At 42.6% G+C, this 17,139-nt stretch overlaps 1 protein-coding gene across 1 annotated transcript in view; it reads right to left on the bottom strand.

Moving 5' to 3' along the window:
* Window positions 1–17,139, bottom strand: part of dcc (DCC netrin 1 receptor) — a 371,365-nt gene that overhangs the window by 232,018 nt on the left and 122,208 nt on the right. The window contains 1 exon segment of the mRNA XM_034709663.1: window positions 947–1,312. Coding sequence (XP_034565554.1) covers window positions 947–1,312 — 366 coding nt within the window.

Consider the following 17,139-nt stretch of genomic DNA (forward strand, 5'->3'; position numbering starts at 1 on the left):
CTCGCAGCAGTGAACTCTAAGTGACCCAGTAACATGCTGTTTGGGCATCTTGGCATGGAGACGAGTCGCGGTAACCACTTGCTGACCCGACTAATGCATATAGTGAAGGAATAACAGTTTGGGGGCCACAAATAGGCGCCTCTGCTCTACATATTTCTGAATATGCTGTTTGTCAGAATCAAATTCTGAATTTAATTGCAACAGGTAATTGACCGGATTCTGCTGCCAGCTACGTGTGTTTAAACGCTTTTTTAAAAATGCCTGACAGGTGACGAGGAGACAATCCTGGGTTCTACTTCTTAAGAATCCCATTTGAGAAAGAAAACCCTGAGAGGAGGACATGTGAATTCATTCTATTAGACGCTCTGCTGTCCCTGCTGAGGGAACAAAGCAAGGATCAAAGTTCACACGTCTTTGAGCAAACATTTCATTAATGGTAAGTTGAAGTAAACACAGAGTATTTTAATCAATGTTTGGTTTTTTTATGTCGTTCTGACATGGTCGGTGTGCATGGACCGATGTAAACAACACCGCTAGCTTAGCAATAAAGTCGCTACTTTTACAGCGGGACATTTTTATCCTGACCATGTGGTGATGAAGTGATCTGAGGTAAGGTGAGGAGAAGGTTCATATTTAGTGTTGAGGCCTGACAGTGAACTCTTGAACCCTACAGCACTCAAACTGCAGCGTTACTGACTGGACCGGATAAAAACACATTCATCTGTATGTACTTTTAAAGGCTTTCATCCTGGCGGCGGTGTAAAGCGAAGGATTTTTGTTTAGATAAATGTAAACATCACTAACGTGAAGTTCTAGTGATATAAATATGCCATAGTCTGAAGAGACAGACGATTAACAATCCCTTGCTGCAGCTCCAGAGATCATCAATGAAAGCCCTCCAGACGTGACTGAAAACAATGAATACAAAAACAGAGCTGTCTCTTACCGGCTACAGTGACTTTAGCAGTCCGGCTAACGATACTTCCAACGCCGTCCAGTGTAGCGAGGCACTGGTATTCCCCTTCATCAGGTCGGTGGTGCCGCGAGTGCACAACGTTCTGCACCAGCAGTGAGCCGTTAGCTAACTGCCTCCGCCTTTCGTCCACCACCGTACTGAGCAGCACGCCGTCCTTTCTCCACGTGATGCTTGGAGTTCCCGACACTGTGTCCGACTGAGCCTGGCAGTCAAGCTGCAGCACGCCGCCTCGCACTGTCACTGTGTCCTGAGGCTCCTGGGTGAAGGTGAAGTCCACGAAACCTCCGAGGCCAGACGAGGAGGTGGAGGAGGAGGACGGAGATGAGGCATCTGAGGCTGCAGGTGGAGAAGAGAGAGAATCAGGAGTTACAAGGAGGAAAGAGGAAATTAGTTTTAGGGAATATCACCTTCAAACGTGCTTTAACATTTCATTGTTCTTCAATCAATCAATCAATCAATCAATCAATCAATCAATCAATCAATCAATCAATCTTAATCTGCTCCAAATCCCAACAAATGTTATTTCAAGACGCTTTTACAAACACAGCAGGTCTAACCCACTCAGTGTCAAAGACTCAGTCTTACCCTGTCTTTGTGTTGGGTCTAAGAGCTGGTCCAAGCCTGACCCAGCTCTAACTATAAGCTTTATCAAAAAGGAAAGCTTGAATCCTACTCTTAAAAGGAGAGACTCTCTGACTGGTAGATGATTCCAAAGGAAGCCTGATATCTGAAGGCTTGACCTCCCATACTGCTTTTAGAGACTTTAGGTACGAACAGCAGGCCTGTATGTTGGGAGCGTAGCGTTGTTCTTTTTTGATCAGAATTCATTCATGCATAAGCTCTCTAAAACATTAACAACCAATAATGCAACCAAACAAACAAAGCAGCTGTTATATACAAACTAAAACACGTTTGCATTGGCATTGACTTCCAACCTCTAAATCACGCACGTCACGGCGAAACAAGAAGCTAAAGGCAGCATCCAAACATGGGAATCGAGGGGAATCTAGAGCCTGATATTTAAAAGCAATGAGCCGCTGTCCAAGCTGCAGAATTTGAGAAGATGAATCAATGATTTCAATAAACAAATCAGAGATTCGTGACACGAGGCAAAGAAAAGACATCTCCCGGTGCATGATCACAAGCAAAGGGAGCAACTGATGCATGGATCAAGTGCCCTCCTGGAGGAGGGGAGGAAGGACTTCAAACTGTTCTGATCATTTCACTCTTTCATCAATTCATTCATCACTTCTGATTCTGTTCATACATCTCTTCATGTTTTCTCTGCTCGTCTTTGATGCGACTCTTCAAGGCAGAAAACACCGCTTTGAGTTTGACCTTTGACCCACTCTGCTTCTCTTCGGGTTATTTCATCACGTCCCTCAAAGCTGCATCAACATGTAGTTTTTGTTTTCGTGTGTTTATCTGCATTTCAGTCTAATCTCGTGACCAGCTCTCGCAGCGGTGTCTCTGTTCCCGTCTGTGAAGTCTGCGCCGCTTAAGAGTCTTTCATCCTGATCAGAGAGGCAGTTTGTTCGGTCAGAGCCGCCGTTCAGCGCCCGCGTGTTTCCTGGATAGACTTAACAGAGTCCTGCGAACAACCTAAAGTCACGTCATTACCGCACAGTGAGCTTTGAAGCAGCAGATGTTTCTCTTTTTTAAATTTTGCTGAGTTTCCTTTTAAAGCCTTGCAGCTTCAGGTTCTCCTGCAGGAAGTCTCTGATCAGATTAACGTCAGGTACAGAATCTAAACACGCAGCTTGTTTCCAACCCGGACGAGGAAACAAATGGAGAGCATTAAAGTCATTCGTCCCCGATGACTCCAGTTTTGCATTCCTTTGTTTCTTTTCTTACAGCTGCCGGGTGATAAAACACAAATTCCCCCCCCCTTACTTTTTCATCTCTCCTCTTTCTTATTCTTTCACCCTTGTGTCTTCTTCTCCACCTTTATCCATCCTTCCTTCCTCTCTTCCTTTTCCTTCACGGTTTCCTTCTTATCGATTCCCCTTCAGCAGTCCTCCCCCTCTCTCTCAGTAAATCACTATCTTGACAGCTCTATCTGTAGTCACTCCCACCTCACACACAGACACGCACACACGCACACGCACACGCACACACACACACACACACACACACACACACACACACACACACACACACACACACACACACACACAGCATCACTTCATCAGCGTGTCCTTGTCCTCGTTGTCCTGCAGTTTGATGCTATCACTCCGTCTGCTCTCCTCCCTCTCTTCGCTCTTTTCTCTTTGTTTTCATTTTTAATTTGGTCAGCACTTCACGTGTGTGAACTCTCGCTCTTTGCTCTCCTGGTCCATCATTCAGGGATGATTTTATAATAACCTGTGTGATGTAACGGGAAAGGATGATTTGGTGGAAGCCTCACAGTGTACAAAGTGTGCAGCCTTCATAGATTACAGACTCTAATGGCCAAATTCCACCAGATCCATGCCAAGTCCGACTCTGATCCATCACAGCACCGGATCTGAGGTTTCTATTCTAGTCAACGTGTTGACTAGAATGTGATCCGTGCTGCATTCTGAAAACGCAACCGGCGGGTGTTGAGCTGGGGCCGGACCGCAGCGCATCGGAGCTGGATCGAACACAGATCTGGTGGAAGTCTGATGTCAGTGCACAACGTTGATTTGATTTTTTTGCTTGGGTGGTGCACAATGATATAACTGTTGCCTCACAGCATGAAGGTTCCTGGTTCAAGCCTCGGCTCTGGTCTTTCTATTTTCAGTGCATGTTCTCCTCATGCATTCATAGGTTCCTTCCAGGTACTTCCTCTGACAGTCCTAAGACATCCTTTTCAGGTTAACAAGTCACTCTAAATTGCCTTCAGGCGTGAGTATGCCTAGTTCTCTGTCCATTTGTTAGCCCTGCGATTGCTGCAACATGTCCAGACTGCATCCCCCCTCTGGCTCCTGCGACCCTGAAGCAGTGCAGATAACAGATAGATGGATATTTACTCGAGTTTGAATTAAGATTTCAAGGAAATCCTACGTGCCCTTTCAGTGTATAACTTGCAGAACTCTTTCTAAAAAAACATCCTGGGATCCGATTAGAACATTATAATTCAATAAGCAGTCCTTAATTTATAACAAGAGTTCAGTTTGAGCAGAAACAGAAAACGTCAGTATGCCAAGATCTGAAAGGCTTTTCTTTTTTCTTGAAAGCTGAAAATCTTTCTTAAATTCTGGCTCCACTCCCACTAATGCATTCAGCGAGAGCGCTTCCACTCACACTTTGTGTTCTTTTCTTCTCACAGACGTTGTTATTTCATGTATCTGACAACATCACAGGAAGGATCCCAGCGGAAAGAAACCTTTTTTTGTGTGCGAGAGCGAAAACACCAGACGCCAGCGTGTGATGCTCTTTTTGAAGCCACCAGACTCCATTCACAAAAACAGTCATTACGGCTTCAGAACACATCTCTGGTTTGCTCCTTTATTTATTTATTAACTGAACTTTTCACCAATAGTGTAAAATATGGCCTAGCTGTTAAAAACACAAGTCCCCTAAATCACACAAATAAAAACAACAACACTGGAGCAGAAATTTAGGGCCCTGAAAGGTGAAATTGACATTTTTTTAAATGAGTCTGGTGTCTTTTTAAGAGCAGAGTGAAAAAGTCTTCTTCTTGTTTTTATTCCTCATTTTTTAGACTCTAAAAATAACACTTGGAGCCTGTCAGCAAAAATGAAGACGATATCTGGGCGTCCTGCCCAAGTTTAATCCCGGCCAAGTATAATCCTGATGATTTTCACATATTTCTTTTTGTTTACCCGGATAAGATCATCATCTCTGCCCCTCCTGTCTGATGACCTGCAGAACCTGGCACAAGCTCTGCAGCAGGTGAGCAGAGAGAGAGAGAGAGAGAGGTCCTGCAGAACATCCCTCCTGTCATTGCACTGATGTCTAATGTAGAATATCTACAGTTTGTTGTTACAGCACTTGAAGAAAAAGCGAGTGAATATTGTCAAAAGATGAGACGCATATAGAAAGGAGACACAGCTGCGTTTAAAGAGAGAAGAGCTGTCGATGCAGATGTGTTTATGTTTGTGAACCAAGCTAATATCACAGTTTATAGATAGATGACATAACGTTGTAGAAAGGATTGTGTATTTCAATTAGGCGTTTGAATCGTTGGGTGACTCATGATACGATACCCAATACTTGGCCCACGATAACGATAATATCACAACAACAACCAGCTGGTGTCTGTAAACTGTTCACATGTCCAAACTTTAAAACATCTGTTTTAATGAGAACCTTAATGTCAAACTTTTGCCATGTGATCTCCGCTTTAAGTCTCGTGCATTGAGCTTGTTTAGAACACATAGGAGCGTTTCCCGCTCGTTTACTACGAGCAGCAACTATCAAATCAGATTCTGTGTCACGTTAAGTCTGCCCATCACAGGTGAGTGAATCTCCCTCTGCAAACTTGAGTGTGTCCTCCATCTGTCCTCTCGTCTCAGTATCAACAGCTTGTTCTCTTTTCTGTTTTAGGAGCGTATTTCTAGCTCCTTTTCACTGCTGTTCAACTTCTTCTGCGGTCAACAAACTGCTGTTCAGGTTCCAATCATTCATGCCATTAACGCCACTGCAGGCTGAAATACTACACCCCAGTAATCCTGAAGCTGAGGCCCTGGTTGACCCAGCAATTTAAGCATGCACCCTACATAGCATGCTGCATCTCATCCCCACTCTTGCAAACTGCAGATACTGTGAGACTTTTCCAAACCTGGAGTGCACAATAAAAAAAAAAACAGGACCAGTTCCAAAAGTAAACAGAGTCAGACTTCCTCCATCATACTTGAGACAAATAAAAAACAACACTTGCAGAAACACCATGCCAGCAGAAATACATTCCTCACGGATGAATGTAATGACAGAGGGATCTCTTTACCCTCAATTTACGTCCAGGACTCCGGTGCATGGTCAGTTTCTTTCACTCGACCCCGTAAATCTGACAGCATGTGACCTCACGCAGGTAAAAGCCTCAGGTGAAGAGACTCAGAGAGACGGGTTTACAGCTGAGGCAGGGAGCTGCAGAGAAAAAATGGAGGATATAGAGCCATCCAAGACTTTCACTGATAAGATGAGAGTCGGTGACAGTGAGGTGGACAACAGCCAGGACCATCACACACACACACACACACACACACACACACACACACACACACACACACACACACACACACACACACACACACACACACACACACACACACACACACACACACACACACACACACACACACACACACACACACAGTGGCTGTCACGATGGGTTACTGTCTGGGAAGCAGACTGCATTAAGGCCCTGGACAGTATCCAAAGCGCGAGTGTGTGTGTGTGTGTGTGTGTGTGTGTGTGTGTGTGTGTGTGTGTGTGTGTGTGTGTGTGTGTGTGTGTGTGTGTGTGTGTGTGTCTGTGTGTGTCTGTGTGTGTGTGTGTGTCTGTGTGTGTTAAACTCTGCCCGCTCCCAGCACAGAATCATCTTATCTGAAAGGCGACACAGGAAGAACCAATAACTAGAAGGAAAGAGCGAGAGGGGTAAAAATCAAATGTGAAATGTCATCCAAAAAATCTGTCACAGAGAAACGGTGCATGAACGACTGACACGGTGCTAAGTGATGTCAGGAATAATTAACCGCATGATGAAACAGCTTCCTGACTTCATTGAGTGATTAAGAAAAAAGAGAAAGAACAAATTAAGACAAAGATGATGAAGAAGAAGCGTGTGTTGCACTTCTTGGAATAAATGTGCGAGATTTGTGGGTGATTAAAGCTTTTACCTTGATTATTATTATTATTATTATTATTGAAAAGTCTGAGCAGCCAGAGCAATGCACCATGGGAGAAAAATACTATACACTGTACCATTAAAAACTACACACTGTACCTTTAAATACTACACACTGCACCTTTAAATACTACACACTGCATCTTTAAATACTACACACTGCACCTTTAAATACTACACACTGCACCTTTAAATACTACACACTGCACCTTTAAATGCTACACCCTGTACCTTTAAATACTACACACTGCATCTTTAAATACTGCACACGGCACATTTAAATAAGACATAGTGTACCTTTAAATACTACCCACTGCACATTTAAATTCGTCACACTGTACCTTTAAGAGTCTTTTAAAGCAGCTCAAACTTTGTTAAAGTTGGAGCAGCAGTATAAACAGAGTTAAATTACATAATGACACAGTTTCAGCGTACATGTTACAGCAGCCGGCCTCATTACTCCGCAGCACTTTCACATCCAGACTCTGGAGGTCGGACAAAATTGGTGCATCACTTTCTCCAAGGCCTGTGACATAACCACTTTCAGACAAGTGCTTTGAGCCTAAATAACTTCCACACTCACACAGAAGACCTTCAGCTGTCAGAGAGGGTGACTGCTCAGTGACTAGCACACACACACACACACACACACACACACACACACACACACACACACACACACACACACACACACACACACACACACACACACACACACACACACACACACACACACACACACACACACACACACATCTGTACTCTCAATGACAGCGAGACTACATGCAGATGAACTGTGTCGGACAGTTATTTAAATGTCAAGAGTGAGATGATTGATGTAGTCGAGTTCACAATAATAGTCTAGTAACAAGGGGAGATATGATGATGAATAACTTCAGGAGTGTTAGAGCGCTCACACTTTTAAAGTTAATGAACAGGACGGCTTCAGGGCAGATTTTTTTAATAGATATGAAGAAGAGAGTTGTTTTTACATGAGTGTTATTGTCTGCCTGATTGGAACAATCCCAATCTCCACCCTGGAGCCTGAGACCTGAGCGTGCATCAACTTTGACGGCTTCAGGGGTACAGTCTGAGTTGGTGAGCTGTGTCCAGTCTGTCTCCGATCTGTCACAGCACCAGATCTGATAGGTTCCTATTCCAGTCAATGTGTTAACTTCCACTGGACCCGCTCTGTTGCGTTCCGGCTGCATCTCTGATCCAGCAGGTCGGTGCCCTCCAGATCCGCAAGACTTCTATTTTTGCCGGATGCCGGAGCACGAGGCATCAATCTCAACAGAGCAGATGGAGCGGGACAGGAAGTCAGGGACCAAAACAAAATGAAATCATCCGGTTAATTTTCAGAATAAAACACTCTGTGTTATCACCAGATCGTATTTAACTGAACTACAACAACAAACCGTCATGATGAGCGGAGCCAGGCCTGAAGTCAACAGGTCAAAGGATTTCAGAGGACCATAAAGACAACATGGATGAGGAGACCTTCCAACCAAGGAGTTGAGGAAGTACTCATGGCGGACAGAAGACAGGATTTGTCCAACCGGTGGCGAATACGACATTATTTTAACGTGCTTACAATATGAGGTCTAAAAATAGAATGGAACAACGTATAGACTTTAAAATGCACATGCTTTGCAAGATCTGCAGCTTTCCAGTGATATACTGTGTTTGTTTCTGCAATATCAAAGTGCTTTTCTATCCCACAGAAAAGATGAGTATGTTTTAAAAAGTCTGCAGAAACGCTGAACAGGGCATGGCGAGGTTGCTCAATTGAGCCCTCACACTCGTACTTGGAACACACCTTGAAGATGAAGAGTCTGCAGTTGTGTCCCAAATCAAGGACAGCATCCTACAAAGGACCCAGACTATGAAGGGACCTGCATAGACCCCTCAATCTGAACTCAGATTTGCAGTCTGGTCTGTGGAGGATTTTTATTTCACTAGCTGTTCCCATCCCTAACCATCTCATTAAGAGCTACAGTCACCTTGCAACCTGAAAAGCTGCACCAACTCAAGCTCACCTCGTCATTTTAGAGATAATCAGACAACACAAGGCTCCTGTGCTTTTCAATGTTTGTTTCCTCGGTTGTTTGATTGAGTTAGAACCAAACACCTTCATTTAAAAGTGTGTTACATGGAGGTTATGAGAGCGTGGCACCTTGTTTGAATGAGGGCACAATGAATCACAGGGTTTGTTGAGCCACAAAGGATGTATCCACTGCAACCTTCATGACCTGGGGTGAGTAGGACTGACTGCATTTGAAAGAGCCTTCAAAGGGGAACAGGATTCAACATGCAGCCGTGATGCAATCAGTCTTGATGCAGAGGTGGGACACAACTTATATCCTAAAAAGTTTGAGGATTGCTTTTGCAGAAAATGTAGCATGCATCATGATAAATACTCCGACGAGCTTGCTCCTGCAGGATTCCACAGCAGGTGTGTTGATTTATTTGTTGATTTATGGCTCTAAAATGTGCATATTTACAGTTTCTACCTGACTCTGCAGCTGCACCGAACAATAAAATCACCGCTCACTCCCTGAGAGGTGATCACAGAGTTGAATTGTTGTCTACCTGACAGCATGCACCTGTTCCTGCTCCTGTTAGAGTCCACCGCCCTCCGAATCAGCACCAACGCTAAAAACTACATCCTGCTGCCAGACACATTTACCAACCCGCCAGCAGACGGGGTATTATGCACACACACACACACACACACACACACACACACACACACACACACACACACACACACACACACACACAGACAGAAAGAGAGAGAGAAAGGCGGAGTTTGTAAAGGTCCCATCTGCAGAGAGCTCTGACACCAGCTGGACAACACTTCTGTGTGTTAGTGTGTGTGTGTGTGTGTGTGTGTGTGTGTGTGTGTGTGTGTGTGTGTGTGTGTGTGTGTGTGTGTGTGCGTGTGTGTGTGTGTGTGTGTGCTTGCGTGCGTGCGTGTGTGTGTGCATGCTTGCGTGTGTGTGTGTGTGTGTGTGTGTGTGTGTGTGTTTAGCATTAAGCCTTCATTAACAAGCCTCACCTGTCGTCCACCCTTTGTGTCTCATTGAACTATAACTCCCATAATCCCTTTGACAATCTCACAGCTGAGGCTCCACACACAGATCCAGGAGCTTCTGTGATTATTGCTCCGACCGGTTCAAACTCGTCTTTTTAACGCATTTTTGTTCTGCCATTTCCTGGAAATGAATCTCTAAAAATCAGTCTGACCTCAAGCTAAAACCAGAAGTCACCATGCGTGGAATCGGATTGATCTCTACCCCTCTTTTTTATTTGTATCTTTTTTCTGTGTTTAAGACTCAAAGAAGAGTTTTCCAAAAGTGGTTTATTGTAAATAAGGACTGTGATGTTAATCAGGCCGACACATCTGATTGGTAGATTGCCAACGAGCACAACAAACAGAACAACTTAGAGATGCGGGTCGCCATAATGAGGTCTGAAACTTTAGTTTATTGTTCACGGAAGAAGTGTGAGGAATATGAAGGCCACAAAAAGTTAGAATAATAATTCCACCAGATCCGTGTCCGGTCCGTCTCCGATCCGTAACAGCACCAGTTCTGATCGGTTACTATTCTAGTCAATGTTATCCCTTTTCAACCGAGGCAGTTTCAATTGAGCGCCAGTTCGGAGCTGGCACTCAATTGAGAACCGTTTTTTCATGTTCTGACTGCGAGTGAACCGGCTCCCGGCCGGGAAAACCGGTTCCAGAGCAGCTCCAACTCTTTGCTGGTCTAGAACCGCGAACCGCTTACAACAGGGACGGGGTTGCCGTGATCAAAAACACACACCGAACGTTTGTCCACCACGGTCCTGCAGCAAAAAATTAAAAAAGACTAATGGATTCCAAGGCAAAGCAGTGGTTGGCCGAGGACACAAGTTGTCCATTGCTGGGAAAAGCAGTCATGGTAATCTGATGTCATGACATGCCTCTTCCACGGGCTCAAGCGGGTGGAAAAACAAATAGGTGCCGGGTTGGTTCGCCAGTTCAACTAGCTCCAAACCAGCTCAAAACCAGCACGAGCACCAGCCCTGAAATAAAACCTGCTTCGTGTTGGTCGAAAAGTGGTATGTATTAACTTCAACTGGATCCACTCCGTTGAGATACTTCTCCTTCTCTGATATGGCAGGTCAGAGCCCTCCGAATATCTTGTCATGGGGCCCTGTGTGATATTTTTACATGGGGCCCAAAACTCCTGTTGGCGCCTCTTTTTGCAAACATAACGCCTTCTTATGACAAATATGTGACAGGCGTTAAATCTGCATGAAGAACAAAAGTAGAAATCGAAATAATGTCTCCTCTCTGTGATTGGTGGATGAGACATCACATGACACAAATCAAAACAAAGCATCTGTTTTAAAATATGTAACACAACTCCCTGTACACACACTATTCACTCACACACACACACACACACCCACACCCACACCCACACACACACACACACACACACACACACACACACACACACACACACACACACACACACACACTTCACTCACCCTGATATTAACACCAATTGGTCTTAATTAGCCGAGTCTGATTCAGCCCGCTGTATTTGTTGCTAATTACCCACAGTGTGTGTGTTTGTGTGTGAGCATCAATCACAGCCTGTTTATTATAGTGTGTAAATTAAATTAACAGCAGCAGATGGAAGATTTTTAACATTTCTTACATAAAACAAATCATTGTGATGCTCCAGTGACGAATCCTGGAGAGCAACACTCTCCAAGAATGTACAGGAAACATATGAAATAACTTTTATAATGTTGATTTTTCTTCACATTTAGCATCTTTAAGGTGTTGTGGGCCGTAAATTTGTACGTATAGTGATTGGGTGACGGCCCTGAGGAATTAACGAGAGAGCGAGGAACAAGGCGAGCGGAGTACAAAGAGAGAGAGTAAAACAAAAGGAGGATGAAGCAAGGAAAAGAAAATGATCACACACACACACACACGCACACACACACAAAGGCTGAGATGTAGACCTGTGTGTGTTTTCCATTTGGCCCTTGTCAAAAAGCCTCCAGAGACAACAGAGACACTCCATCCCCCGAGACACAAATCATCATATTCAGTGTGTGTGTGTGTGCGTATGTGTGTGTGTGCTTGTGTGTGTGTGTGTATGTGTGTGTTTGCAGGTTAAAACCCCAATAAGTGTTCCTTTTGCACGTTTTTAACGGAGACCTTTACTGCTGTCAGACACAATTAGCCGACGGTCAACAGCCGGCCAATTACACCCACCCACACACACACACACACACACACACACACACACACACACACACACACACACACACACACACACACACACACACACACACACACACACACACACACACACACACACACACACACACACACACAGTGAATGACTATAACGAGATAGCTCACTATTTAAGAGGCAAGTAGGGAGTTGCTGTCATAGTACACACACACAGACACACACCCACACACACACACGCAGAGGCGCAGGGGTTTTTGAATGACATTTTTAAAGCAGCTTTGTGTTGGAGTGAAATGGGAATAGCTGTCATACATCTCAGTGAGGCTCACACACTACACACAAATACACACTGTGTTGTAATACCTTGTCCACACTGTGTCCACTCCCACAGCATCAGTCTGTTGAAATATTCAGCGTCAGATGCATTTTTTATTTTTTTTAAGTTTGTGAATATATGATTTATGGTGATTTGGAGAAAAGTTCCAAAAAAATGGGGTCACCCCTTTGTTGTGAGAAACCAGAATTTTTTATTTCCCTTGGTTGTGCTGCAGCTGGTTTTATACGGAGTTAAAGAAACTCAGAAAATGAATATATCTGTAAAAGAATCAGAAAATAATGTACAAACATGATGATGGAGAGTTATTTTGCATTTGACAATCATATTAAAACTTGGCTAGGAAATAAAGGGATATCATATAGTAGTATAAGCAGACACTCATGGTTATGGAAAGTTCAATGACTCTTGTGTTAGTGTTTTTTACATTTCCTCTCACCGTTCCTCCTCTACTCCTGTACTCCGGTCAAAAGAACTGTCAAGCATGACCTTAATATGGAAGAGGGTTTGGGTCACTGAATGTCCTTCCTTTTTCTCAGAATTCTGCCTTTAAGATCAAAGACAACATTCTAGAATTCTGCCTTTAAGATCAAAGACAACATTCTAGAATTCTGCCTTTAAGATCAAAGACAACATTCTAGAATTCTGCTTTAAGATCAAAGACAACATTCTAGAATTCTGCCTTTAAGATCAAAGACAACATTCTAGAATTCTGCCTTTAAGATCAAAGACAACATTCTAGAATTCTGCTTTAAGATCAAAGACAACATTCTAGAATCCTGTCTGCAGCAGCCTCATTGGTCAACACAGCTGTCAATCGTGCATCTCATCTCATCAAATAACTAATCAAAACTAAACTAGTCAGAAACTGAATGAACTATAACAGCAGAAATCATGTTTGACAAACATTTATTTGACCTATGTTTGGATTGTACAGTTTGACCCATGTCCCATCTTTTAACACGGAGGAGGCGGGCTCTGTGACCTATACTGGAGCCATCCCATAGGGGGAGCTCCAAATCTTTTGGCATCAACTTGTTATGCAGTCAAGCAGCCTGAGCATCTGATATCCATTACCGTAAAACTTCTAATATAAAATAAAACCCTGCCTCAATTAAAGGCAGGGTCCCTTTTACTAGCCTGGTGTGGCTGTAAATTTTGACAGATAAAGGCCGGTCTCATTTAGAAACCCAAATACATCAACTTTTACTTTCTGGAAGTCTGTCCAGTGAACCACCTGATTATTTTTATACTGACATATTTACTGATGGCCAAATAAAACAGAGGTACCTGAATGCTGCTCGGCTGTCAAGTTTGTGAAACAAAAAGCAGCAGGAGGACATCTTTCTATTGATTTTTAAGAGAGGGGGATACGTAGCTGAACTTTAACTTGCATTCGAGAAAGACAGTGAAAAGCTGACTGTGAAGTAGTCTTCTAACAGTTGATCAGGATAAAAGTTGGTGATCTTTATACATTTGTGAGTGATGGGGGTTACTTAACTGCTTGTCCTGGCTATACAGATTGAAATAAGCCAGTCTTTGTTGGGCAAAAGTTTGATTAAAAATTATTAAAAGTCTGTCTCTTATTGAAGCCTGTCTCAAAAAAAGGCAGGGTGAGTTTACAGATTCAAATAAAAGCCTGGGCTACTAATTGAGGTTTCATGGTAATATGATTAGAATAACCATCGTGTCACAGTGGTTTTTTAGGCCTTCCTTATTTTCCACTGAAGATAGGTTGCTCTGCTTTTCAAGAACACATTTAACCGTTTTCCTCTTTCTTTTCTTTTTGTGACTACTCAGTTTTGTTTTACTGTTATAGCAGCAATAATAACTTTAAGCAACGCGACTAGCCCACTGACTTAAAAGTAAATGTGCATCTTAAATCTGCAGACTTCCTAATGTCCTGCAGGGGGCACTGATTACAACAAAGTATGATTCTATAGAAGTATATGGAAAGAGAAGCTCCTTTTACACTTGATTTATGCCCTCAGTTTACATTTTAAAAGCAACTTCATGGTCTCAACCTCTTGCTTTGGGCCTTCTTTTTAAACAGCATGATGTTCATTTAGAAAAATGATGGTCAAATTATGCCATATTGGTAACAAGCTAGCCTTTAAGTGTGATTATAGGAAGGAGATTGTGTTACTGACTTGTAGGACTTTATTTACAAGTAAAACAAGATCACTTACAACAGCACGAGGCTCCGCTTTAATTAGGGGGACTGAATAATTCAGAGATCTGACAAGAACAGGAGTAAAGCTGTTTAGCGTCTAAGCACATAACCTCAAGCTAACAGTCCCACCAGGTATCCGGAGCTACAGTAAATGTATCTCTTACTCTTCTCTTTTCAGAGATTTGATTCAGTCGAGTTGATTTCTTCTCAGTGGAAAAGCATGTCTGACAAATAACATGAAGTATCTGCGTGTACGGTTACAATCTTTACCTCCTGAGTGTGTGTGACAGCGCCAATAATCATCCATAATAAACACACACTGGCCAATTAGCAGAGCTGTAATGTGATCACAGACAGAGTCAGTGGATTCAGAGGCAAATTTGGTGTGCTCACAGTGGGATGGTATCAGGGATGAAATCTGCAGTGTGAAGTCAGAACGGTGTCAAAGCAATTCTATCGGTCTTTGATCACAGATTCACTTCCTGAAAACCCTGAGAGTCGAGAAATAAAACAACACAGCGCCTAAAAGCTGCAGGATGAAAGGAGAGATCAGGATGAAAAGAGAAATCAGAGAGAGAGGGAGGAGGAGAGATGATGTTCTGGGTTTTTTATTTTAAAGCCACTAATTCCCTCTTTCTCCTTCAGTCTTCAGTTTGCTTTTATCTTTTCTTTGCTTTTCTTTCAGTCATCTTTTCACCAATGGTTTTTGTTTGTTAATATACTCAGCGTGCATAAACACATCATGGGGAAAAGATCTTAAATATGCATAAGAGACTTCTCCGTCATCCACTCAAACCACCAGTTTGCTTCTTTTGGAAGGTTTTCCTCCGCATTGGAGAACCTGCAGCAGATGTTTGGCCGAGCAAACGGAGCAGGAAGAAAAACAAATTGGTTCCATGTTGGTGAGAAAATGTCTTTCAGCTGGAGACCATTTCCAGAGGTGGAAGGTCAGCAGTGTGCAGCTCAGACCGACGCTCCACCAATCTGCCTCCATCTGAACGCTGCCACAAACATCCAGAGCGCGGTGGTAAAGGTCAGTGCAGAGTGACTACGAGGCCCAGAGGCAGGATGGTACGACTACATGGCCTGAAGCTAGCTGAGGGCTAACACTCAAACAAATACAGGAATCAGAGCCCGGCTGAAGAGGAGGCAGAAAGCTCGAACGGGAGGCTGAGAGAGAGGAATTCCAAGCTCTGGAGTCATAAATAAGATATGTGAAAACTCTCTCTTTTAGGAGCGATATTCAAAATAAACACAAACAGCTTAAGAGGCTCTTTAAAACGTGTCTGTGTCTCACACCAAGAGATTTATAAAATATAAACAGACACTAAAAATGTGAGAAACCTCGAACATGATGACAAACAATGACAGACGAACGTGTATCTTGTCTTCTATGTTTTAAATGGAGCAGCTGATGCAAAACAAACCTCACACTCAGTCCAACAGACGATCAGATTTAACACTTTAGTTCTTATAATGTGCAGAAAGGAACGACATGACCACTCACAGAGTCCACACTCTCTGAGCTGGAAATCTGACAACATCTCTCACAGTCAAACGCGACTCTGGAGGACACAAACACGGCGTTATCTTATCTGGTCAGATGTTCCCGTGGCGTCACTGTGTGAGGGATGTAAAGAGTGATTTTACTTCCCCTCAGCTGCTCGGAGGACGATCGAGGCTATAACAATTTGAAATATTAAACATGTTGAGTATTTCTAATCAGATCCCCTGCTGTGAAACACTCTATGATAGCCAATCATGAATATATAAATTAATTATAAATATATCATAAATTATAAAATGATTACTAATAGCAATTTTAATAATAATAATTGTTATTACTGTTATTATAATTTGTATAATAATAATAATAATAATAATAATAATAATAATAATAATAATAATGATATAATAATAATAGTTATAAAGTATCAATAATCATAATTTTAGTTATAAAAAAGAAGAAGAAGGAGAAGAAGAATTATAAGAATTATATAAATATAAAAGGTTTAAAAATAAAATACTGATAATAACAAAAATGATAAGAACAGCAATAATAATAGTAACATAATAAGAAAAAGAAGAATAATGATAAAAAATAGCAATAAGAATAATAATAATAATAATTAAAATGCAAAAAATATCATTATTATTTCCTTGGATTTCATTTCCTAAAGTTATTAATCTAATTATTTTTCCATTTTATCCTTTGAACAGCGATGTGAGGAGATACATTTCAGCCAGGCAGTGGACTAGTTTACATTTTAGTCCAGAGGGATCTCTCCTAACTGTCAGCTATCAAGGATTAATAATCAGAGAGATTTACTGTAAACAGTCTCAGATTAAGGTTCAAGGATCCCAGGTTCATTATAACTCTCTTTTTCCTTCTCTCAGCTTTCCTCTTCTCCTCCTTTCCAAGCATTGCTCCACAGTGTCCTTCCTTCCTCTCCTTCCTCCTTCACCTCTCGCTCTAATTGCCTCCTCCCTTCCTTCCTCACAGTGCCGGCCCTCAGCATCACGAGGCCAGCTCGGATCAATGCCATCGATCAGGAAGTC

This window comes from Notolabrus celidotus, chromosome 19, assembly GCF_009762535.1.
Source record: "Notolabrus celidotus isolate fNotCel1 chromosome 19, fNotCel1.pri, whole genome shotgun sequence".
Classification (NCBI taxonomy): domain Eukaryota; kingdom Metazoa; phylum Chordata; class Actinopteri; order Labriformes; family Labridae; genus Notolabrus; species Notolabrus celidotus.